Source organism: Mus musculus, chromosome 18 (genome assembly GCF_000001635.26).
Source record: "Mus musculus strain C57BL/6J chromosome 18, GRCm38.p6 C57BL/6J".
NCBI lineage: Eukaryota > Metazoa > Chordata > Mammalia > Rodentia > Muridae > Mus > Mus musculus.
The window spans coordinates 32,081,462-32,107,911 of NC_000084.6; the positions used below are offsets into that span (position 1 = coordinate 32,081,462).

The 26,450-nt window shown below is 39.5% G+C and overlaps 1 protein-coding gene across 4 annotated transcripts in view; it reads left to right on the forward strand.

Moving 5' to 3' along the window:
• Window positions 1–22,870, forward strand: part of Iws1 (IWS1, SUPT6 interacting protein) — a 37,006-nt gene extending 14,136 nt beyond the window's left edge. Inside the window, exons 4-14 of one of the 4 annotated variants that reach the window (XR_386017.3) lie at window positions 1,805–1,997; window positions 2,718–2,775; window positions 3,192–3,289; window positions 4,812–4,962; window positions 5,609–5,691; window positions 6,795–6,924; window positions 7,928–8,045; window positions 8,968–9,093; window positions 9,685–9,741; window positions 11,657–11,768; window positions 15,689–22,870. Coding sequence is in view for 3 of the 4 variants with exons in the window: in NM_173441.3 (NP_775617.1) it covers window positions 1,805–1,997; window positions 2,718–2,775; window positions 3,192–3,289; window positions 4,812–4,962; window positions 5,609–5,691; window positions 6,795–6,924; window positions 7,928–8,045; window positions 8,968–9,079; window positions 9,685–9,741; window positions 11,657–11,768; window positions 15,689–15,820 (1,244 nt within the window). In the remaining variant the exon portion in view is untranslated. Of the gene's footprint in view, window positions 1–1,804; window positions 1,998–2,717; window positions 2,776–3,191; window positions 3,290–4,811; window positions 4,963–5,608; window positions 5,692–6,794; window positions 6,925–7,927; window positions 8,046–8,967; window positions 9,094–9,684; window positions 9,742–11,656; window positions 11,769–12,077; window positions 14,191–15,688 lie in introns of those variants that run through there. The other 3 variants (XM_006526292.4, XM_006526291.4, NM_173441.3) reach the window with 3 other exon arrangements.
• Window positions 22,871–26,450: the final 3,580 nt, after the last annotated feature.

Here is a 26,450-nt window from a genome sequence, read left to right on the forward strand (position 1 = left end):
ATGATGGTTTAATTGCCAATATAAAAGACTGCATTTTTCTTTCTTAGAAAAGCCAGTATGTTAAAGAAATATGTTCCCATGAAAACTGTTGTCTGTATCTATAGTAGGCTGGGATTCTCTGCAACTGCTGATTCGAGTTTCACTCAGACAGGAACTGAGCTTCAGAAGTCTTTCTTGTTGTTAAATGTTAAACATTGTTGAGGACCTACATAGGAGAGGGCTTAGAGGGTTCTATGTAGAGACCATAGCTGTACAGACTGTTAGTCTTCACTGCCTCAGACTCCATCCTCACCTTTTTCTGCAACTTGCCTTTTTTAGGAGGATATATATATATATATATATATATATATATATATATACACACACACATATATATATACCTTTAGAATAAGAGTTGTTACAGCAGAAAACTGCACGTTAGGTCATATTTCATTTACTGAGGTTTTTGATTCTAACAATTTCTCCCCCTTATCCCTCACTTAAAATCTGTTTTCTTGCTGTTTTTCCTTTTGTGTTGCTGACTTTTCCATTGAGGTTTCTCATCTGTTTTGTAGCCTTTTCCCTGTGTGTTGCTCACTCGCTCTCTGGGATATGGATCAGATTCATCTGCTGTGTAGCCTTTCAAGTCATTGTTCATTTTACCAGGAAAGTGTTGAAACTTTTGTCTTACATTTTAGCTGGGTCAGCACCCTTGATTTCCATAGTTGAGGAGTCATGTAGCTTTGCCTGTTCACAGTTCTTGTATTTCTGTGTGGTGATTTATATAACTCTTGTTTGGATATCTTTTCTTAATCTGGGGATGGGAGTCATCTTCCGAGCAGTCTACTCTTGAAGGCTCACTCCCATACAGGAAGTGAGAAGGAGACAAACTGCTGTAGGAGCATCACACGAGATCTAGAAGGATGCTTAAAATTAGCCATTGCACCTAATACACCAGTGGCCGGAGGACTGGAAATGGCAGCGTTACTGTAGAGTGTGCTGTGGGGTCACAAGTTACCTAGGGCAAGGATGGAAATAATCAGAGAGGTAAAGGAAGACAGGGGAAGGGGAAGGGCAGGAAAAGAGAAACGAGGCACATTAGATGAAAGCTGATGATGTTTTAGAGGGGAAAGCAAGAATAGGAAATTAGGAGAAAAATTTAAAGGAAAAAAACCACTTAAGTAGTAAAAAAAATTCAAACACAAAATTAGTTAAATGTAAAAATCGTTTTTTTTTTTAAAGACAATAAGGTAAAGCCAGACTAATGGGGCAAGGAAGACAAAGACATAAGGGCCAAACAGAAAAATATAAATCTAAGGAAAAGAAAGATACTGTCCAAGAATGGTAATAAAATGCATAAACAAATTAGGTGAATATATAAAGGAAAATAACCAAAATTAAAAGTTCAATCCAGAGTTGGAGGGTGGTAGTGCATATCTTTAATTCTAGCACTCACAAGGCAGAGGCAGGCAGATTCTGTGAGTTCAAGGCCAGCATGAACTACAAAGCAAGTTCGTGGACAGCCAGGGCTGTTAAATAGAGAAACACTGTCTGAAAAAAACAGTTTCAATACAGTAAAAAAAAGTTGCGCTTAAGTGTGTAGTGGGTATAAAGGAAAAAGGTGACGCATGGGAATAGTTTTGTTCATGGTTCCTTGAAGATCGGAGATTGCTAGTTCTGTGCACTGGAGATGGTCAGTTGAATTTTCTTATGTGTGGTCAGAGGTTTGTCCAGGTATCTGATGTGTACCAGAGTTGTCTTCAGTTTTTTAATTTTGTGCATCACGGGCCTTTAACTGGGCATGAATGATTGTATTTTCCAACAGCAGCAAAGAAGAGTCGAGTTGTCTGTGATGCTGATGACTCTGATAGTGATGTTGTATCGGACAAGTCAGGCAAACGAGAGACAACAGTAGCATCTGACAGTGAAGAAGAAGCCGGGAAAGAAGAGTCTTCTGTGAAGAAGAAGGAAGACAAGGACCTGTTTGGGAGTGACAGTGAGTCCGGCAATGAAGAAGAGTGAGTGAGGACGAACATGGGGGCTTTCAAGGGATCGTCAGGAGTAGAGTGCCTTGGGCCATTTAGCACTTGAGCTGAAGTAGTACCACAGACCACAACATGAAAATTATGCTGAGTGAAGGAGATGAAAGGAGTGTTGTATGGCTCCATTTACATGAAGTTTAAGAACTGGTAAAGCACGTGGTGCTGGGGTCAGTAATCATATTACCTCTGGGTTTTGGTTGTGGAAGGCCAATTTAAAAGGGCTGGGGATGTAACTCAATCAGAGTAATTGAAACAACAAAACCAAACACCCTCACCTGTGGGTTCAGCACTGCCCAAGTAAGAAACAGCTGTGAGGAAACTTCTGGGGAAATAGGCTTCGTGAGTAGAGCACTGGTTATATGCGTGTTCGTTTGTTACAGCCTGCTGAACTAGATGCCTAAGGTCTGCACATTTTGCTGTCCATAAATTATGCCTTGTTTGTTAAGATGATGCATATGCAAATATAAGAAAGCAGATAAATCTTCTTTTTTTTTTTAAGAATTATTTTATTTATATAAGTACACTGTAGCTGTCTTTGGACACACCAGAAGAGGGCATCGGATCCCAAAAGGTTGAGAGCCACCACGTGGTTGCTGGGAACTGAACTCAGGACCTCTGGAAGAGCAGTCAGTGTGCTCTTAACTGCTGAACCATCTCTCCAGCCCCAGATGAATCTTCTTATATTTTCTTTTTTAGAAATCTTATTGCAGATATATTTGGAGAATCTGGTGATGAAGAGGAAGAGGAATTTACGGTAAGTATAAGATGGGACTATTTGTTTTAAGTATGCTTTGTTTTATTTCTGTGCGGCAGTTCTATAATACTTACAGTGAAATAGTAGAAAGTCTTACAAAGAATAGAAGTATTTTAGGTTGTAGAATGTGGAAAGTGCAGGAATATGAAAGTGCACACTATGAATAGTATGCTGGCATAGAGATAATAAAAGGAGACCCTAGATCATGAACGTGCTCATACAGGTATGGACCTATCTGGAACAAAAAAAAAATTCCCAGATTAGGGGTAAGGAGGAAGCTTTTGTTACATCCTTTTTGACACCTATTCAGTATCTTTGTCTTTTGTGAATATATTATTTAACATGAAAAATTGGGAGTTACTTGCAGAAGGAAATCTGTAAGATGGTTATAATGGGCTAACTCACTGTGCCTTCAGGGTTTTAACCAAGAAGATTTGGAGGAAGAGAAAAACGAAACACAGCTAAAGGAAGCAGAAGATTCTGATTCTGATGATAACATAAAGAGAGGCAAGCAGTAAGTGGTGGGGGTGCTGAGAAAAGTGAAGGGAGGGACACAGTGAGCTTTTCTGTTTCTCATCTGGGGCTCCAGATTGGGAAGAGTACGCTTGCGCATGCGCTCGCTCTCTCCCCCCCCCCCTCTCTCTCTCTCTCCCCTCTCTCCCCCTCTCCCTCTCTCTCTTCCCCCTTCACCTCCTCTATATAGTATTAGTGAATTGTTTGCTCTGTGCTCAGATGTCATACCATTACATGACACTTCTAATTTATTTCTTACAAGATAGATTCTACCGAGAAATTATGTAATATGAAAAAATGGGGGGGGCTCATTTTGGGTGGCAGGGGAAATAAATCTAAAGTCAACACTAAAATGTTTCTTAGTTAGACTTTGATTACTTTTGTTAAGATAGTTGCAAACCATGTTCACAAAAGAGATGATACCTCGAGGGGGAATGGGAGCCTAGACTGAGCACTGTCCATAGTTGTAAAGATTATGCTTTAGCAAGTAGAGTTTCTATTTAATGATGTGCAAGAATTGGGTGCTGCTTTCAGAATTTTGGATTTATTAGCATGACCAGTGGCAGTGAAGTGGCACCCTCTTGAGTCTAAGTGAGGATAGCTGTAAGAGCAGCCCTTGGCATGCCTACAGTCACTGTATTTTCAGTGTGCTCTTCAGAACTAAAAAGCAGCAATTAACTTTTTTCTAGTCATGGTTCATAAGACAAAAACGTTTAACTAATTTAACATTTCCTATTCCTAAAAGGCAGTACACCTAAATTGAGTGCTCTTGACTGAGGACTTGAGATTTCTTCCTTTTCAAGCTAACAGCTGACAGGTGTGAGTGTGGCAGATGAAAAACTTAGGCCTCATTGTGATTAATGGTTACAGTGGGTAGAATAAGAACTGACATAAAGTCCTCTTCTTGTTGTAGGAAGTTATGCACATATGAGCTTTAAAATATGTAGCTGGGTGGTGGTGACTCGTGCTTTTAATCCCAACACTGGGAAGGCAAAGGCAGGTGCATCTCTGAGTTTGAGGCCAACCTCGTCTATGTAGTAAGTTCTAGGACAAGGAAAACTACACAAAGAAACTTAATCTTAAAAATAAACAACAGGGCTGGAGAGATGGCTCAGTGGTTAAGAGCACAGTCTGCTCTTCCAGAGATCCTGAGTTCAATTCCCGGCAACCACATGGTGGCTCACAACCATATGTAATGAGATCTGAAGCCCTCTTCTGATGTGTCTGAAGACATCTACAGTGTACTCACATAAAATAAATCTTAAACAGTTGTACTTCTTTGACTCAAGATTAGAGTCAAAGAAGTTTGTTTTTTGAGACAGGGTTTCTTTGGGTAGTCCTGGCTGTCCTGGAACTCGATCTGTAGACCAGGCTGGCCTCGAACTCCTAAGAGACCCACCTACCTCTTCCTCTCAAGTGCTGGGATTAAAGGTATGTGCTACCAATGCCTGCCCAATTTGGTGTTCTTAATTTGATTCAAGAAGGTGTGTGATTAAAGAGCTTGATTTTGTGTTGCTGCCTAGTATGGACTTTCTGTCAGATTTTGAGATGATGTTACAACGAAAAAAAAGCATGTGTGGCAAACGCAGACGAAATCGAGATGGGGGCACTTTTATTAGTGATGCAGATGATGTTGTGAGCGCCATGATTGTCAAGATGAATGAAGCTGCTGAGGTAAGCTCTTCTAGGTTACCCTTCTCCCCTCCTGCCCTCAACCAAATTGATGGTGTGGCAAATCTTTCTCTTTAAGCTTAGACTACCATAAAAGGTTCCGTGCTTTCTGTAATAATCTTTTCCTGAAAAAATTTTAATTCTATAAATAATCTTAACTGAAAAGATTCAGCCACATTATTAGGAAAAGAAATTGTAAGTAAAAGAGTGAATGGGAAGTTTGTTTTCATAGCTATCTGGTTCATGAACACAGTTGATGTCTATTCAAATATAAAGTGTATAAAAAGGAGAAATTATTCAAAAAATATTTTTGGTAATGGATCATATCCTTCCTTGAAGAGAAACCAACATTTTTCAGCTATATTTTGTTACTAGAATAAACTCCAAAAACTTGAAAACTTGTCAGTATTGAAAATGACATTGCCTCTTGGTTCTGATGGTTAAAAAGCAATGATGTAACAATTTTATGGGTTTGATTGACTAAACAGATAAGGAGTTCGGCTTTGTGCAGACAGCTTATGCTTTCTTCTTAGAACATAATTTCTATTTCAAGGTTTAGAATTGTGGTGATTATAATTGCCTATTAAGAGTTAATGTTGTTTTATTTTAAACCTTTTCTTTTTTTGGGGGGTGTCTATTTTCTAAATAGGAAGACAGACAATTGAATAATCAAAAAAAGCCAGCTCTGAAAAAATTAACCTTATTGCCTACTGTGGTTATGCACCTTAAAAAGTAAGTATTTTGTTTTCTTGGAAATGTTTTTTCTTTTAATAAAATAATATTCAAACCATACACTGTTCTAGAACTATTAAATAGTTATGTCCTTCTATTGGGCCATAGAAATCAGGGATGAGTAAATTTTCTTCAGTTACCGTTCTTCATACATTTTGGGGGGTTTTGTTTGTTTTTTGAGACAAGGTCTCTCTACGTAAACTTCCAGGCTGGCCTTGAACTCACAGAGATCTGCCTGCTTCTCTGCCTACCAAGTGCTGGGATTAAAGGCATGCGCCACCATGCCTGGCTCATAAGTTTTTTTAAAAACTTTTGAAAACAGAACAAACAGAAAACTAGTAATATTAAAGAAAACCTGGAAATTTACTGATTTTATTCTTTATAGACACGTGAGACCTTGTAAATTTTCATCTTTTTTCCCATGGTAGTTGGAAACAGCAAATCTTAGCAGATATTGCTTAGAGCTCATGTTGTCCTGATTCATTTACTCTTGTACATCACAGTCTTTGCTCTTTCTTTAATGAAGCTCCTTCTAAATCTGTGTTGCGGATTCTTTTGTTAGTTTGCTGTAGTCATGAGCAACTTTGGTTTTTTCTTTGAATAAAGTGATAACCTGTTTTTGTTAGTTGAAATGCCGTAGCATTCCAGTGAGCCAACTGGAACTGCTTTTTCCACTGCGGCAGGCAAAGCTCTCTGGCAGACTTCGCATAGATATTTTGCATTTTCTAGTTTATTTTACAATATAAAGCAGAATTTAATATTTGTGTTCAATTGAGGTATTTTCCTTACAGTGAAACTCTTCTAATAGATTTTTTTCTTTTTTAGTAATAATTGGACTTCATTGTTTTTTTACTGTCTATATCATCAATATTGGTATTAATTTATTTTGTAAAGCTTGCATATCTTAGCAGGTTACATTTGTCAAATCTGTACAGTTCTGGAAGCTAACTTTTGTACTGTTTTTGAAACTAAAATAGAAGTTGAGTAAACAGTATAACTAAACTTTCTTTAAAAGCAGTTTGAGATGTCATTATGTAAATAAAGTCAGGGTGATAGACTTGGCATAGTTACTGTGTTCATCGTTATTATCATTACTGTTGTAGGCAGGACCTTAAAGAAACATTTATTGACAGTGGTGTGATGTCTGCCATTAAAGAATGGCTCTCACCTCTACCAGATAGGAGTTTGCCTGCACTGAAGATTCGGGAGGAATTGTTAAAGATTCTGCAAGAGGTTAGCCACAGATAATTTATTAAGTAATTTATTAAGGATCGGGTGTGTATTTTGTACCATTTACTTGTAAATTTTGTTCTACTATAGCATGCCAGAAAAGGGGTTTGGGAAAAGTGACCATACCTAGTAAAATGAGCATTAAAAACAAACAAACCTTATTAAACTTGATTAATGACAGTTTTCAAGGGAAGAGTTCTTAGTGGAGCCAGTGGTTTCTCAGAAGAGCAGTCCAGTAGTGATCATGTTGTTGAGAGGTACCTGAAGTAGGAAGTGTACTAGGGGCTGGAGAGATGGCTCAGCAGTTAAGAGCACTGACTGCTCTTCCAAAGGTCCTGAGTTCAAATCCCAGCAACCACATGGTGGCTCACAACCATCTATAATGAGATCTGATGCCCTCTTCTGGTGTGTGTGAAGACAGCTACAGTGTATTTATATAGAACAATAAATAAATCGAAAGTGTACTACATCTAGAGACGATAAGCTTCAGTTGGGTCATACGCTTTGGCGTGGCTAGGACAGCCTAGACAAGTTGCTTAACATCTGAAGAAACTTGGAAGGAGCCTCTGTGTGCATGCAAAACACTGAGCTAGTGTATTAGCTTATTGGTCTTTTACAAAAAACTTGTAAAATTAGGCATACTGCCTCTATTTTATAGATGAGGAAACTAAGACATGTAAAATGATTTGTCCAGAGCCATGCAGCTAGCGGTGGCTATGCTTAGATTCAGGCTTAGGTTTGTTGCTTTCCACAGCCTAGGCTGAGCTGCTGTTCTCTTACATATGTGTAGTTCATATTTCTTCACATTGTTAGATTTTACTTCACTAATACTAAGATGTCGGCTTTTGGTGTCGGCAGAAAGGATGTTCCATGTCTTCGTAGATCCTGAAAATGGAGTTTTGTATTAGTTCTAATGTGAATGAAGGAGGATTTGAAGATTTCTAGATTAACATACCTCCTAGCTTATGAGTGAATTAATATGCATGTATATGTTTTTGTTCCCTAGCTACCTAGTGTGAGCCAAGAGACCCTGAAGCATAGTGGGATTGGCCGAGCAGTGATGTATCTGTATAAACACCCTAAGGAATCAAGGTCCAACAAGGATATGGCAGGGAAGCTCATCAGTATGTGAAGTTTGCTTTTTATTTGTTTAATGTCTAGAGAGAGCAGTACATATATAAACACTGTATTTTTCCAATATTTGTTTAAATGATTCAGTAAAGTGAAATAGAAGAATTTTCGTGCCTTCACATAGGTATTAACTTTTTTTTTTCTTATGCTTAAAATGCTTTTAAGACTATCTAAATGAGTTTTCCAGGATTAACTACAACAATTAAAAACATGTCTTCTAGCTGTGGCCCAAGAACATGGAGAGTGGGTAGAATGCAGGCCCTGGAGTTAGCCATGCCCAGATTATAGAATTGACTCCACCACCTTCCTGCAAGCCCTCAGCTAGTAACCTAGCCTCACACTTGTCTACATCTGTAATAAAGAGATAGTAATATTTTCTATTTGTTTTCTTTGGGCTATTACAAAGATTAAATGAGAGGATATGTAGGAAGAACTACTATCAAGAAAGTTAGCCACAAGAGCTGGAAAGATGGCTCAGTGGTTAAGAGTGCTGGCTGCTCTTCCAGAGGTCCTCAGTTCAATTTCCAACAACCACGTGGTGACTCACAACTATCTGTAATGGAATCCGATGCCCTTTTCTGATGTGTCTGAAGACAGCTACAGTGTACTCATATACATGAAATAAACCTTTAAAAAGAACCAAAAACACAAAAAGAAAGTTAGCCACAGTTGCTCTTGTCAGCCTCCAAGACCTTTTCATATGCTTCCTTGTTTATGAGAGATCTAGACCCTAACTGAAGTACAGATTGACTGGAAGCTCTAGGTTGGTTTTCATTCTTCCCATGTGCCACATTTAAGAAAGAAATACTCTATAAATACCTACAATACTGCCCAGTATTAGGTTATAGTTATTTAAAGGCCTGGGAGAAAATGCTATTTTATGAACTAAATTCTTACTATTTTCCCTTTTTGCAGATGAGTGGTCTCGGCCCATATTTGGTCTTACCTCAAACTATAAAGGAATGACAAGAGAAGAAAGGGAACAGAGAGATCTAGAACAAATGCCACAGCGACGAAGATTGAGCAGGTATGAGGGAACAGGTATGAATGCACAAGTGTAGCTTAATCTGATGGCATCTAGGGAAGACCTTTCTGGGACAGCTGAATACAATATGCTATCCCAGGGCTGCAGTGCTAGAGATGGTAGTGTTCTAGACATTTGCAGAAAACAACTTTCTCAGCCCAGTTCCACAACTGTAAGAGGAAAAAAATGTTATTGGTTTAATTTCTCTGTATTCTGGATATATTTTGGAAGGCAGGGCTATCATTTATAAGTATAGTTTGGGTAGGTCACCCAGAATGAAACCTCCTGCACAGTACAGTTACAGTGAACAATACGTGAGAACAGTGACAAGTTCTCAGGCCAGCAAGATGGTTCAGAGCAGAAAGGCACTTGCTGTGCAAGTCTGGCAACCTGAGTGATCCGCATGACCCAAGTAAAGGTGGAAGGAAAACTAACTCCAGTTATCCTCTGGCCACATGCATACTCTCACACACATACTTTTAATTAATTGTTTTTGTATGGTTTAGTATAAAGTATTAGTTATAATATAAATGTGATATTTTGACGTGCTTTCCCCTAGTTCTAAGAATTTGAGATTTCTGGTATCTCACTGTTTGCTCTTTTTCCAGCACTGGTGGTCAGACACCACGAAGAGACCTGGAGAAGGTCCTAACAGGAGAAGAAAAGTAAGAGTTCTGTCTTGATTTTTCTTAGTATATAGAGAAGATTTTCTTTTTACTTAGTTATAAGCACAAAATTAAATTATGTGTTCCTTTGACAAAGGGTAATTTTTTTCAATTTAATGTTTGTTAAATAATTATAAAACAGTATATTGTGTGCTCTGAAGAATTAAGAGGATAGATCATTTAACAAGTACTTTGTTGTTGATTGGTGTTAGAATCCTTTTAAGTCTTAAAAAATACAAAAGAACTTAAACATTTCCCCATGCTGTCAAGTAGTTTCATGAAGGGATATAGACCAAGATGTGTGGGTTCATATGCAATCCTGGTTTCAAAATGGCAAATGTGCTGATCCGGTGGCACTGTGAGATCCTAGCAATGCAGATGTGAACTAGCAGGAGCCCAACTGAGATCAAAATGTGTTCCTTCTCTTTATGATTTAGCAGAAAGTTTTGAGTTTATCTGTGAAACTGTCATATTTGATTAGAAATTCTGGCTCTGAGGGCATCATTTGGACAGGCTGGAGCAGTGGGCTGAAGGCAGTGAGTAATACAATTAAATGGGGCTCATAGTGAGGTAACAGAGGCTGAGAAGACATTGTAGAAATAGTTGCTTAGAGTTGGTGACATATTTAGGGGAGAAGTCAGCTTACAATTGAAGACTCAAACCAAAATGTAAGAAGAGTAAGTAGATTTGAAGAAATAAGTTATTTTTCTAGCCCTTCCATATGTTTCTATGATACTCTTAGAACCACCATGGAGTCTAGTCAGGGTAGACTTATAAACTTGATGGTTATATCCAAAGCAGGGGTAAATGTTCAATTTAGAGTCTCGAATAAAAATGAACTAACCAAGTTGGCAAAGGAGTGTAGCTGAGGAGCCAGTAGTGACTGTGTCAGTGCATGCTGGAGCAGAGCCTGGAGATGAGAGTATAGATGTTTGTTCCCTGCTCCCAGTAGCGGTACGTCTACTCTCACCATACCTTTAGAGGGAGCTACAAAGTACTGAATGGCTTAACTGCTCAGACCTTGACAAGAGGGGCTTGACTCACTTAAGAAGTGTGACCTTAGTGTAGTATGGTTATTTTCAAAGTTGCCTAGAACTAAAGATAAGCACAAGTAAAACTTGTCCTGAGTAAAGCTAAGAAGGTAAGGTAGATAGGTTGTATCAGTATTCTGGCTGGGATGTGCAATAGTTTGCAAAGTTAATATTGAGAGAGACACTGGCATCTCTCGGTTACTTCATAGAGCTGCTAGGGGATTTGTAGTGACCTCACAAATTTTCTATAAGAAGAAACAAAATGTATGAGTTGCATATGCAGAAACCTTGTGAACTATGGGCATTCATGGAACTTTGGGAAACTATGGGAATATATGAAGCTTTGGGGGATCATTTTGACAATCTAATTTTTTCCTCAACTCCTGGTGACTCTTGAGACTTGGTTAGAAAACTTAGGATTTAGAGTACTCTGGAGCTGGAGAGATGGGGAAGTCAGCTTCTGAAGCAAATAATCCTGACCAGCATCCTGAGTCATCAAGGCGTCTGAATCCTTAGGAGTTGGCCTTGAGGGCCCCTTGTAGGAAGAATACTTGCTATTATTTCAGGGATCTACAGTCAGTTCTCAGCATTCACATTGTTTGTAACTCCAACTCCAATGGATCTGACTCCTTTTTCTTGAGACCAGCCTTGGAGAGGGCAGAGCATGATAACATCTAAAGCCAAGGAGAAACAAGAATTCATACAAATAAAGAGGAAATTATCATTGAGGAGCCATGTAATGAGGGGTAGGTAGGTAGTCTGTGGTTGAGATTTAAAGCGCTGTAGCTGAATGGGGTGGGCCAAGGAATAAAAGGGCGAAATCTCACTTAGCCTTTGCTGTGGCCAATTAAGTAAGCAGTATGTGTGTTTCTTTCCTTCCTTAGGGCTCTTAGACCTGGAGATCCTGGCTTCTGTGCCCGTGCAAGAGTCCCAATGCCATCAAACAAGGACTATGTTGTCAGGCCCAAGTGGAATGTAGAAATGGAGTCATCCAGGGTGAGTGAGCAGAGAAAGAGTGGGACAGTTTGTTTTCTCTTCTCTGTGCTTAATAATGTTTATAGCAGTTAGGGTTTGGGTCACAGAGATCTGTTTTGGGATCTCTTAGGTACTCATTCAATCACTTAAAGAATCATGAGAAAGAAAATTTACCTGCTTTCTCGGATCCTCACCTCCCTTTCTCTCCATCTGCTTAAACAGTTCTATTGTGAAATTGTCACATTTGACACTTTCCCTGTCATCAATGAAGATATTACACAAATGTTGTTTCTTGGTAATCTTTTTCTCCCATCAAACCACTCTTTCTAGCCTGGTATTCTTAAAAAGGGCCTAAGTCGATTGGAAAAGCATAAGAGGCGGTTTGCAGAACAGAAGAGGCTCAGCAAAATGCACCGTGCTGTCAAGTTCAGCATTGAAGGCAACAGGATGCCCCTGTAGTCCTGGCCCTTCCAGAATGTGTAATCGGAGGTATTCCCAAGGAGGCATGAGCTGTGCATGGGCTTGACTTGCCAGCAGAGTGGAAACAAGTGTGTGCTTTCTTAGGTTAGAAAAAAGCCTGGCCTGAAATCAGCTTCTGAAACAAATAACCCTGACCAGCATCCTGCGTCACTAAGGCTTCTGAGTCCTTAGGAGTTGGCCTTAGGTCCCCTTCTAGGAAATAATAGAGACTAATAGGTCATAACGTTTCCAATAAACATTTTGTTTGTCCCGATTGTCACTAATTTTTATAAAAAGAGCACACCCAAACCCAAACCCAGACTGTCTCGGTGTAGCCCTGACTGCCCTGGAACTCATTGTGTAGACCAGGCAGGCCTTGAACTTTCAAGCCAACTGCCCCTGCCTCCTGAGTGCTGGGATTAAAGGCATGTATCACCACTACCCAGCTGAAAAAGCCTTTTTATTTGGACCCAGAGTCATAGTCTGCATTACAAGTATACAAACTGCCTTAGTAGTTTGTTGGTGCACAAGAAGTGACTTTTTTCCTATAGTCAGTGACATGATAGCATTCATCAAGAACTCACTACTTAACTCCTACTACTGGATCTGTAGGTATATTCAACGGGCATTCATCACCTGGTTGTAAGCCAGTGACATTGAGATGGAGAGTACACCCCACTGCTGGGCACAGTCTCTTGCTGCCTTTGTGCTCCTCCCTCAGGTTCCTTCAGTTCCTTTATGTTCTTGCTACGGTGTGCTCATAACTACTGAAAACTAAGTAAAGGAGATGGGCTTTATGTAGGTGGTACTTCCTCCACACGGACTTCCTGTTTTCTGGTTCCATATCTAAATTGATGGCCACTTCTCCTTCTATTCCTCCTTATACTTATTTCTTTTTTTAACCACCTTATATTTTCTCACTATATGCTACCTTAGTTTAGCCACCTTATTTATATCCCCTTTCCTAATACTTTTGTTTTTGAAAGTTGGAAATGACAGTGCAGGCATGAAAATGTAATAAAAGTTTGTTGGCTGGTCTGCTCTGGAAGCATGGTCTACGTTTCTTGGGCCCATGTGCCCATCATCTGTTGTGGCTTGTTATGAGCCCATATCCTTGTAGGGAGAGGGAATAGGAGAGCTGTATATTCTTTTCCTCCAGTATGAAGGAGAGCTCTCATCCCGCGTTTCCAATCATTTGCTGATATTTATCTAGGCTTCCAAAATTTAGCTCTATCAGCATATTGTTTTGTTCATTTCTCCTCATTAATTTACGTGGGAGATTTATTTTTAAGGGATATGTAATAGTCTTTGTGATTTATATGAATATATACTTACTAGTTTATTTCTGATTTAAAAAAAAACTTTTTATTTTGGGGCTGGAGAGATGGCTCAGTGGTTAAGAGCACTGTTCTTTCAGAGGTCCTGAGTTCAATTCCCAGTAACCACATGGTGGCTCACAACCATCTGTAATGGAATTCAATGCCCTCTTCTAGCATGTTTGAAGACAGTGACAGTGTACTCACATACATAAAATAAGTAAGTAAGTCATAAACAAAAACAAAATTTTATTTTGAGAGACAATATTTTGGCTGGCCCAAAACTTGCTGTGTAGAGTATACCGCCCTCAAACTCATAGAGCCCCATCTGCCTGTGAATGATGGGGCTTTTTAAAAAGTAATAATAAAATGGTGGCAGCAATGCATATTTTTTTATAAAGTTTTACAATACAGGCATTACAGATAAAATTAATAAAACTTGTTCTCTCGCTAAAAGTTAACATTTTTAACTACAGATTTTTGCATGGCCATTAGCCTTTAAAAAAAAATTGGTCTGTAATGTGATCAGACTCTTAGTTTGAGGGGTTGGTTTTAATTTAATATGGCATGCAGTGAAAATCAGCATCGAGGGCAATAAAATGCCATTGTGATCTTGCCTGGGACGTGTCCCCATCTCTAAAAGAAAGAAATGCACAGTGGACTATGGAGAAAGAAGATAATTTTAAATGTCTTAGTGTGTCTCTAAATGGTTCGATTTGTATCATCTGTTGTTGTAGGACTAACATTTCTCTCCGTTGTATTTAAGACCAGTTGTCTGCTTTGTACAGAAGAGTACAAATTATACAGTACCAAGCGTGAATTCTCTCCTGTAAAGCAAGCTTCAAATGTAACAAGAAAGTGCTTGGTTACCTTCATAACAATCATGCCATTTATTGCCACAGTGGGCACATCTTGCTTGGCAAGTCAGTATTGCAGCATTCAGTGTTCATGATGGGTAAAACCATCAGTGATTATTTTTCCTTTTCCCCCACTACCTACCCACTGCAGCCTACATAGCAATGTAGCCAGCAAGGAAGGAAGGTCACTTGCTATCTTAGTCATTGCTCTAGTGCAGTGAAGAGATGTCATGACCCAGGCAACTCTTACAAAAGAGAGCAATTAAGGGCTTGCTTATAGTTTCAGAGGGTTAGTTAGTCCATTACCATCAGTGTGGGGCATGGTGGGAGCATGGGACATTCATGATACTGGAGCTAAGAGTTGCATCTTGATCCACAGGCAGAGGAGGGGGGAGAGACTGGGCCTGTCGTGGGCTTTTAAAACCTCAAAATCCACCTGCAGTGACACACTTCCTCCAATGAGATCATACCTCCAACAAGGCCACACCTTATAATTCTTTCAAACAGTTCTACTCCCTGGTGACTAAGCATTCAAATACATGAGACTGTAGCTGCTATTCTTCTCATTCAAGCTATCACAGTCACCATTCTTTTGTTTTGTTTTGTTTTTCGAGACAGGGTTTCTCTGTGTAGCCCTGGCTCTCCTGGAACTCACTCTGTAGACCAGGCTGGCCTCGAACTCAGAAATCCACCTGCCTCTGCCTCCCAAGTGCTGGGATTAAAGGCGTGCATCACCACCGCCCAGCTTGAAATATTTTTAAATATTTGTTTTAAACAAAGCACAACAACAAAAACTAAGCTTTTAACTGTAAAAGCAAGTGAAAATATCCTAACAGTCGTAGCGACCACAGGTATAGTTTGCACAGGATTCTTGGTACCACTGAAGCAGAGCAGAGACACTCACCCCAAGGCTGAGTCTAGAACTTTAGCACCTCAGAGTTTGCCTGTGTTGGTTATGTTTAAAGTCTTTCTCTAATAACTTGTCTTTGGTGTTTGTTTTTTAATACCAGAATTGTTTGAAATTGTATGTCAGGCAACTAGCCTGTCAGATGTCATTGATGGGATTGGGAAGAGTATAGTCTCTGTATTTCTTCCTCCTGTCATTTGGGAAGTTTCTATGGATTGTGGCAAAATTAAAAGTAAAGCACGGACAGTAACCAGTTAATCATCACTGAGAGTTCAGTAGGTTTCTCCTAACACTTTGTTCTTGTCACCAAAGCATGTTCTGGTTATTGTTAAGTTTCAGGCTCTTCTCACTGCTAGATTTACATATTTCAATAATTTGTTCTTCAATTTTCCCCAATCTTAGTTTCAGGCATCCTCCAAGAAAGGTATCAGTCGACTGGATAAACAGATGAGAAAGTTCACAGATATCAGGAAAAAAAGCAGATCTGCACATGCAGTGAAAATCAGCATCGAGGGCAATAAAATGCCATTGTGATCTTGCCTGGGACGTGTCCCCATCTCTAAAAGAAAGAAATGCACAGTGGACTATGGAGAAAGAAGATAATTTTAAATGTCTTAGTGTGTCTCTAAATGGTTCGATTTGTATCATCTGTTGTTGTAGGACTAACATTTCTCTCCGTTGTATTTAAGACCAGTTGTCTGCTTTGTACAGAAGAGTACTTACTACTCCTGCTTCTATCAACTGTACGTAATAAAATTTCATTATGGTTTTGGGGGGTTGTCTCATCATTGTCTTAGACACTATTCTCTGTGAGATCAAAAGCCAGTCCGTTTCAGTGTGTAAGTATGATATGAGGAATTTGTCTGGCCTTTGTTCCTGGCTCCTGACAAGGAATATCTCAAACCTTTACAATTCTTGAACTATCTTTGTTATACTCTTGATTTGGCACATCGTAGGGCCCTAAGTTCGCTCTAAGACTGGTCAGCAGAAATATGCTTGACCTAGTCGTATTGCCTGTTTGATTAACCAGCCATACCTTTGTATTGAAGCTATAGTAAAGAAAAGAACTCTGGACAAGTCAGGTGCCTTGCACACCTATAATCCCAGCATTTTGGAGACTGATGTTGAAATAAGAGGGTCATGAGTTTGAGGCTAGCCTGGATTACATGGCAAGACTCTTAACTGCTCTGGATACTGCAACTATGTTGATGTGCAAAGAGAACAAAGGCACAGAAGCTCTGCACCACCCTCCATACTACTCCTGAATCTTCATTGACCTGGTTGGCTTAATTTGTATCTTTTCTAATAAGATCAGTTATAAGTATAACCTTTTATTGAAAGACATAGTGCTTTTCCAAGTTCTATGAGTCATTCAGCAGGTTTTTAAACCAAGAAATTCTTGGGAACTTGCCTGGAAGTTTATAGCTACCCTGGAATTTTCATGGTCTAAAGATATCACTTGCAGTCTATGTCTGAAGTTGGGACAGTCTTGTGGAGGAAATCTGATCCCTAGAACTGTCAATTCTTACACTAACACCGAGCATTTGGTATCAGAATTGTGTTGTATACCACTGTATATGCCTATAATCTCAGCACTTTGGAGGCAGAGGCAGGAATTTTGGGAGCTCTTCCAACAATAACTTTGAGTTACTCAAAGACTGTTCAAATAAAGATGGTATCTCAGTAGAGTTGGAAATACAACAAGCATACTTTTTATTTCTCTTGTTAGAGATGCTTTGTTTGTTTAAATCTGAAGAGTTAAGCTGTGGGGAGAAAAAGTTAAGAAAATACAGATATAATTGAAAATTAGTTACATATAGCAATTGGACAAATAGAAAAAGGAGAAACTATTTATAGTTTCTTACTTGGTTTTGAGAATTCTTAATCATGAGAGATTTCTATAGATCAAGAAAGTTTTATCAGTAACTCATTCATTACTTAAGTCCTCTTCTAGTACAAACTGGAGCCTTGATTTAAAAAAATAGATTATTATTGGCCACAATGGCCTTTGGACAATTGAAGGAATGTGGACTTCATGGACTAGAACACTCCATAAGAACCTCTCAAGCCTGGTGTGGTGACACACACCTTTAATCTCAGCATTTGGGAGGGAGAAGAAGGCTGACCTCTGAGTTCATGACCAGCCTGGCCTACAGAGTGAGTTCCAGGACAGCCAGGGCTACACAGAGAAACCCTGTCTTTTAAAAAGAGAGAGAGAAAAAAGAAAAGAGCCTCATAAAGCCTCATTAAAGTACACTCAGCATGCAAGAGCAAATGGAGTGTGAAGCAGAAACCTACAGAGCCAACAGTTACAGACTAGGTGGTGGCAAAAACTACCTCTGGCTTTGTTTAATTTCATTAACTAAAAACAATAAAAGCATCTAATGAATTCAAAACAGTTCTGACATGTAAAGCAAGTTTTTAAGAGTTATTTTGGTGTCTTGGGATGAGCTTCACGTAACACCATGTTAATGGGAGTAAATATAACCAGCAGGTGATAAGCCCTTGATTGAAGGAGATGGTTCTGCACTACTTGAAGGGAAAGATGCTAATTTCTTTATAAATTACCTTTGCTGTGTGGATTGGGGGGGGGGGGTCCCCAAGCTTGACCCATTCATTGCCTTCATAGTTTCCATTTACTATAGTTTCTAGAACACTAAAATTAGCTCCCATTTACCCTTCAATATTTTTCAGTGTGCCACATTTTATATTCTATATCCAAGATTTCTTTTGCAGAGCATGTGAGTATAGTTTATCAAGAACCTTTGTTCTCAAGCTCCATATCTAAGCATATTTCTCTTAAAAACATGTTTTGTGGCGGGGCAGTGCACATCTTTAATGCCTGCATTCGGGAAGCAGAGGCAGGTGGATCTCTTGAGTTTGAGGCCATCCTGCTTTGATTGCATTTTAGGTCAGCAAGAGCTACACAGAGAAACCCTGTCTGAGAATAGAAACAACCCATGGTTTTTAGGGGCTAGATCATACAGCTCTGTTGGTAGAGTGCTTGCCTAGCACGCACTAAGTCTGGGTTCCATCCCCAGTACCACAAATATCTGGCCTGTCACCTTGCCAACCTGGCCTGGCTACATGGCAAGAACAAAGCCAGCCTGGGCTACTTGACAGTTCGTCTCAAGATTGGCCACATTAACTTTGACCTCTTGTATGGAATGCTGGGTAGTCACTTTTTGGTTTGGGTTGTTTTTTGGTTTGTTTGTAAAATGCTTTAATTTTGGCAAAAGATTTGTATCTTTACCACTTTTAACCATACAGCTTAGGTGCATTGACTGGGTTCACAGTGGTATGAGCCACCTTCATCTTACAAACTTTAGCTGTACTGGGCACAGTAGTGCACGTTTTTAATCCCAGCACTAAGCAGACAGAAGCAGGACAATTTCAGAGTTCAAAGTCATCCTAGTCTTTATAGAGAGTTCCAGACCAGTTAAGACTTGCATAGATCCTGCCTCAAACAACAAACACCTTAGCTCCTTCCACCAGCTCTTGACAAGTTCATTCTGCTTTCTGCCTCTGATTTAGACTATTCTAGGAACCTAGAATTTAATTTATGGGGGGAGGGGAACCATGGTATGCATATGGAAAATCACAATTTTATGGAGTTCTTGCCTTCGACCTTTATTTACTTGGATTCTAAGGATGAGACAGGTTGCAAGACTTTAGTGGCAAGGATTTTGACCATTTGAGCTATCTCACCAGCCTGTTTCTATGTATAGGTGATAATGCTTTGCCTTGTGCTTTTTTAAGTGACTTTTGTAACTTTGGCCCTACTGTTAAGTCTGATCCATTTGAGATAATTTTATGTTGTAGAAAGTTTACTTTTATTTCTGTACATCTTTGTTGAAAGACTGACCCTTACTGCTCTTGGATCCCTTATCAAAACGTATCTGACAGTATGAGGGTTTTCTTGTATATTTTGCTCCAGACTTTTAGTTCATTTTGTTTTGTTTTATCCTCATTATCCTGTTTTTACTTCAGGAACTTTATAGTAAAATTTGAAGTCAAGTAATATGATTTATTCACTCCAGTATTGTTTTGGTTGTTGGGATTCCTTGAAATGAAGGGGAAAGTGTGTATGAATATGTACGTGCCTGCCCCACAGCTGCATGTGGACGTCAGAAGACAACTTTCAGGAATAGGTTCTTCTTCCCCCTGAGTTATGTGGCTTGCACTGCCCACACTTTTACCTGAAGAGCCATCCTTCTGGGCCCCTCCACTTTTCCATTCGATATGTTTGGACTCTGGGCTTCTTTGAGGTTTTGTATGACTTGTCTGTATAGCTGTCATTGGGTTTTCAACAGAGATTGGGTTACATTTGCCTTTTGAGGAAGTCCTGAGTTTTAACAATGTTAAGTCTTATGGTTCTTAAACAGAACTGTCTTTCCATTTAGAGTCCATGGTTGAATTTATTCCTAAGTATATTAATTCCTTGTGATGTTGTTATAAATTGTTCTATTTTCCTAATTTTCATTTAGGATCATTGTTCATGAACAAATGCAACTGGCAATTTTACCTCTTCCTTTCCATTTGGATACCTCTCACTTCTTCCTCTTGCCTGATTGTTAGAATTTAGTATTGGGAGAATACTAGTGATGAAATGGGCATCCTGGTTTTATGGGACTAAAGAAAGGGCTTTGTCTCTCTTCACTGAGTATAATGTGGGACCTTCATGTATGGCTTTTACATTGTTGACCTTCCTTCTACTTTTAATTTATTCAGTTTTTATTACGACAATATTTGAATTTTATGAAATGATTTTTCTGTATCCTTTGAAATCACTGGTTTTTCTTTCATCTTGGTAGTGTATATTTCACTGATGTATGTATGTATGTATGTATGTATGCATTTTTTAAATTATACAGATGTACATATGCACAAGTGTCTGTCGGTGCATACATGCACACTGTTGTGGAGGTCAAAGGACAACCCTCTGGCATCATCCACCTTGTTTTTAGAGTCAGGATCTCTGACTGTCCTGGAACTCTCTAATTAGGTTTTATTCTTCAGATGTGTACCATCACATGACTTTCCACAGATCCTGGGGACTAAACATGAGTCTTCCTGCTTGCAAGGCAATCTACTTTTACCAACTAAGCTCTCTCCAACCTATCAGATTTCTGTCATTGTTACTCTGTTAAGTCATCCTAACACTGTCAGTAAATCCTTCTTGATCATGACATAGTATCTAATACTTTTTGAATTAGATACTTTTTGAAAAGCTTTATTTTTATTTTACATGTGTGAATGTTTACCTGCATACCTGTATGTCTATGTGTGCCTGGTACCCATAGAGATCATCAGAGGGCATTAGTCTCCTGGGACTAGAGTTAACAGGATGGTCGTCATCTGCCATGCAGGTACTAGGAACTGAACCTAGGATCCTCTGCAAGAACAACCAGTTCTCTGAACCACTGAGCCATCTCTTCAACCCTACATAATCCTTTAAGGTGTTGTTGAATTCTGTTTGCTAGTAATTTTTAAATTTTACATTTAGTGTGTTTGTGTATCAGAGGACACCTTGAGTCACTTCTACCATGTGGGTTTTGAGGGTCAAACTCAGGTTGCCAGACTTGGCGGCTGAGCATCTCCTTGGCCCACATCAGGCTTTTTAGTTGTCAGTTTGCTATGGTTTTGGCAGTGCTTGTTTGGTTTTGGTAAAGGGTAATGCTGATATTTTGGAAATGCTCCCTCCATTTTTAAGTTTTCAGAATAATTTGTCAGGATTAATTTTAATTTGGTCAGGCATGGTGATGCATGCCTTTAATCCCAACATTCGAGAGGCAGGAGGATGTCTGAGTTTGAGGCCAACCTGGTCTGTGTGGCAGCTCCAAGTCACCCAAGGCTATATGGTGAGAACCTGTCTCAAAAAACAAACGAACAAGCAAACAAACAAACAAACAAGACCCCCCCCAAAAAAGGCAGGGCAGAGGAATAGTGTTAGTTGTTTAGATGGTTGGTAGAATAGACTGTTCAAGCTACCTGGACTGGGCTTTCCTTTCCTGGGAAGATTTGGGTAGTAGATGTAATCTCACTAGAGGTCTGCCTATTTAAATTTTTTTTTGGTTTTTGGTTTTTGTTTGTTTGTTTTTGTTTTTTTGAGACAGGGTTTCTCTCTATAGCCCTGGCTGTCCTGGAACTCACTTTGTAGACCAGGCTGGCCTCGAACTCAGAAATCCGCCTGCCTCTGGCTCCTGAGTGCTGGGATTAAAGGTGTGCACCACCACGCCCGGTATTTTTTTTTTCTATTTAAATTTTTAATTCTTCATGAATCAAAGTTGGTGGTTTTTCTCTTTTGTCTTTACCTAATGGTTATGTTGATGCAATACAGTTTACAGTGCTTTGTACTTCTTATTCTTACAAAACTAGCCATGATGTCCTAACCCTTTTAAAGGTACATCACTGTGTGTATTTACAGTCACTTGTGTGCAAGTGTGTGCACATAGATGTGTGTGGAGGCGTAAAGTTAACGTCTCATCTTTTATCTCTATTTATTGATTAGTCTCTCAGTTGAATACAGAGCTCCTGAATGGCTAGGTATGTGCCCTAGGAATCCCCCACCTCTGCCTCTTTAAAGTCCTGGGATTTATAGAGAGCCCCCACCCCTGCCTAGCCTTTTCACTTTCCAGGTGGAGTTCTGGGGATCTGAGCTCTGGTTTCCTGATTGCATAGGAAGCACTTTATCTACTGAGCCATCTCCCCATTGTCCTCATTTTGATTTTTTTCCCCCTTTCCTAGCCAGTCTACCTGAAGGTTTTATCAGTTTTGAGATTTTAAAGACAGTCTTTGGGTTCTGGATTTGTTTGTGGTTTTAGTTTTTTGCTTGTTTGTTTGGTTTTGTTTTGTTTTTAGTTTCCTCTGCTCTGACCTGTCTACTTGTTCTTTTCCTTGTTCATTGAAGAGTAAAGTTAGGCTGTTGAGGACTGTGCTGCATAGCTGTGAATTTGAGCATTGCTTTTGTCATAGCACAATACGTCTGGTAGTTTGTGCATTTGTTTCAGGGAGTGTTCCAGTTTTCCTGGTGGTTTCTTCTTTCAACCAGTAGTTGTTTAAAAATGCCTTATTTATTTTACATATATTTGTGGGTTTTGTAATTTTACTTAATATGTTAAGGCTCTTTGTGGCTTTGATATATCCCCCAAAGTATGTATTCTTCTAAGCTGTATGCTCTATTAGGGGATTAAATCCATTGACAAAGTGACTGCTGTGACTGCTAAAGGAAAGGGATCACTTGCCATTTTGTTGTTTTCTGTGTCTTACAGTTTTGGGTCCTTCATTTCTTCTCTTACTGTTTGTTTGTGTGTGGTTTATATTTATAGTGGCTTGTGTGATTTACTTTAATTTCTTTTTGTGTATATTGTTTATGTGATTTTTATGAGGCTTACTTGAAACATCCTAAAGCTTCAACAATCTAAACATATTTCAATCACATGCAAAGCTTCTTTATAGCTGTATCCCTCTTTTTTACATTATCAATGTCACAAATAACATGTGAGTCCAATAACAAGTTTATAACTTTTTATGCTTTTCTATTTTAAATACTGTTGAATAAAAAACAGTTGTGAACCAAAATTACACTAATGCTGGTTTTTTTGTTTGTGTGATTATTTTTATAGGAAACTTTTATGTTCTTATATGGCTTTGATATGTCTAGTATCCTTTCTTTACAACTTGAAGGATTCCCTTCTGCATTTCTTACAAGGTAATAATGGACTAGTTTCCTCTGCTTTCTTCATTTATCCCTCATTAAAAAATACGTTATTACATATGTATGTTGTGTATGTATGTGTACACAAGGGTGCCGCATTACATATGTAAAGATGAGAGGACAGCTTTGGAGAATTGGTTCTCTCCTACCTTTCCATGGATTCTAGGGATGGAACTCATTTTGTCAGGCTTGCACAGGAAACACATTACCCGCTCGGCCCAGCAGTATTTCACTGCTCTATTTCAACAGTCCACTTCACATTTTTGAAGACCAGTCATTGTGTGACAGAATTTTCCTGGGGAGATGCAACATATACATGTATACTTACCACAGACAGGGAGCCAACGACAGACCAAAAATATGGATACCACTCAAGACCAGCTTAGTAAACCAATGAGTTTTACTGGTGTTACTTAACTGCAGAAGAAATGATTCAAAGACAACTGAAAAGCTGGTCAGTGGTGGCACACGCCTTTAATCCCAGCACTTGGAAGGTAGAGGCAGGTGGATTTCTGAGTTTGAGGCCAGCCTGGTCTCCAGAGTGAGTTCCAGGGCAGCCAGAGCTATACAGAAAAATCCTGTCCTGAAATACAAAAAAAGAAAAAAAAAAAAAAGCAACTGCATCATCACAGCCCACTCCAACATGGATGACAGCTCACAAAAGCTGGAAACTTCAGGTTAGAGAATGTCAGTTGGTCTAAGGCCCTTCCAGGCAGTTCAGTCAATCACTACTTCCTCAGAGCAGCTGATTTGGTCTCAGAGTCTTTGCATCTTGGCTTACCTGAGTCACCTTTGGTCATGGGAGAACTACTCTGAGCCTGTGTCTGGAATGGAGGGACCTAGTGAATCTGGTCAATGTCAGGAATTTCCTGAAGCTATTTTGAGCTGCTTACTTTCTGTTTTAAGGAGCTTCCCTGGGAGATGTGTCAATCTCAGAGGAAACCAATACACTATATCCATTAAGTCTGGGACATTTAAATACTTGGTTTGCAGTTGGTGGTTATTGGTAGAAGGTGAAGGCTTGTGACCTTGCTGGAAATATATTACTGGAGGTGGACTTTGAGGTTTCAAAAGACTCACACCATTTAGAGTTATCACCGTCTGTTTCCTGCTTGTGGTTCAAGATGTGAGCTTTCAGCTGCTGCTCCTGTTTGCCACCTGCTACCTTCACTATGCCAACGTGGACTTCAACCCTCTGAAACTGTAAGCCCCAAATAAACCTATAAGTTGCTTTGGCTATGGTGTTTGATCACAACAATAGAAAAGTAACTAATATAGAAGTTGGTACCACGAGTGGGTTATTAGCTGTGACAGACCTGACCATGTGGTTTGGGGGAACAGTATGCCTTTGGAACTTTGAACTAGAAAAGCTGTTCCATGCTGTAAGCAGAGCTTAATGGGCCATTCTTGTAGGAGCTTGCCAGGCAGTGCAAGAACTATGAACTATGGAGGCACCACACAAGAGTTTTCAGAGGGAATCCATATAAGCAGATGCCCTGGAGACCGTTGTTACAATATTTGGCAGAGAATATGGTGACTTTCTGCCCTTAAGAATTTGCCTGGGGTTAAATTTACAAGTAGTAGACTAACTTCTTTGGCTGAGGAGATTTCAAGCCAGCCTAATACTAAGTCTGTTATGTAGTTATTAGGAATTTTTCACTTTATTTCATTTTTGCAGGTCTACAATGAAGAAAAGCAAATAGGCCAGAAAGAAGTACAAAATGTAGAGTTTGGACAGGAAAGAACACTGACAAGATTAATGTTAAAGCCAAGATTTGAGCTTGAAGAGAGACTATAAGTGTTAAGGGAGGCCAGATCTGCATTGAAATGAACAGATGGATGCCCTCAGTGCAAGAGTCCACTCAGCTGAAGTTCCAGCTTATGAAAAAGGGAAGGAAAAGGCCTAAGGAATTAACAAAAACTGTTAGGAAAAATGACTCAAGAGAAGCAGGATTCATGCCAATTGGTAGCTGAACCTTGACAATATTATCTAACCAGTTCTGACTTTAGAGTCAAATTGATGCACATGTAAAGGGATTGTGGAATCTTCCTCTACAGTTAAGGAAAGCCATGGAGACCAGGCATGTGGAACTAAATTCTGTGTTCCACTGAAGCCTCTTAAGATGTTAGAGGTGCCAGAGCCATGGGATATCTGCCAAGGAGAGCTACATAGAAGAAAGGGACTACCCCGAGAGAAAGACAGGAGAGAGAGAGATGGGTTGATTGATCTATCTTACAGGTAGCAAAGCCAAATGAGGAGGGCCATCTCAGCCCTTTGACATCAGACACGGATCTACAGGATTTGGAGGTTTGCCCTACTGTGCTTTGGCCTTGTATTGGGGCAGTATTGACTCACTGTACTTATATTCCTCAATTTTAGAATGGCAATATATATTCTGTGCCATTGTATGTTGGAAGTATGTAACTTGCTTTTGACTTTTCAGGGTCTTCCAATTAAAAGATTGCCCTGAGTGTCAAAGTTTGGACTCTATTAAGCTGTTTTGAGACTGGAAGATAGTGGGGACTTTTGAAGTTGGACTAAATACATTTTGCATTATGTATGGCCATAAGCCTATGTGAGCCAGGGAATGTGGTGGTTTGAATGAGATGTCCCCCTCTAAGTTTAAGGCATTGGAATATTTGGTCCCCAGTTTGTACCTATCTCTGGACAGTTAAGAAGTGTGTGGCATTCCTGGAAGAAGTATAGTACTGGGGAGTGGGTTTTGAGGTTTCAAAAGATTCATGTAACTTATACCTCTCTGTTTCCTGCTTGCAGATCAAGATGTGAGCCTTCAGCTGCTGCTCCTGTTTGCCACCTACCACCTTTACTCTGCCATTGGGGACTCTAACCCTCTGGAGCCGTAAGCCCCAAATAAGCTCTTGGCCTTTATCACATCGATAAAAAAAAAAAGCAATGATATAGACACCAATTGTCAGTTAACAATGAGGATTTCTCATGATACAGAATTTATTACTCCTGGCTTGAGAGTGAAGAGAGGGGTAATCACCTGCCCTTGGATTTTGCAGGAAGCATGATTTCTAATTGACTTTAGTGCACATTTCATAAGCAGTAAGAAGGGTTTTGACTAGAAATAATGTGGAAATAGGGTTTCTTCAGAGAAGTTTTATATTAAGACCATCAGAGGCTAGTGGGTCAGTAAGCACTGGCCTTTTGGATGATAATCCAGTGTAGTCATACACAACTATGTTAAGACTCTTTTTGAAAGCCAAGTCAGGGAAGAAGCCAGGCCAGACCTGAAGAGTGAGTCCCTGGCTGCCCTGGAACACACTTTATGGACCAGGGTAGTCTCAAACTCAGGTCCTTCTGCTTCTACCTCCTGAGTGGTAAAATTAAAGGTATCAGTATCCACAGTATCCAGTGTGACTGACAATTCTTAACTGGAAACCTATTTCACATAAGACCTATAGCATGCACCACCAGACCCA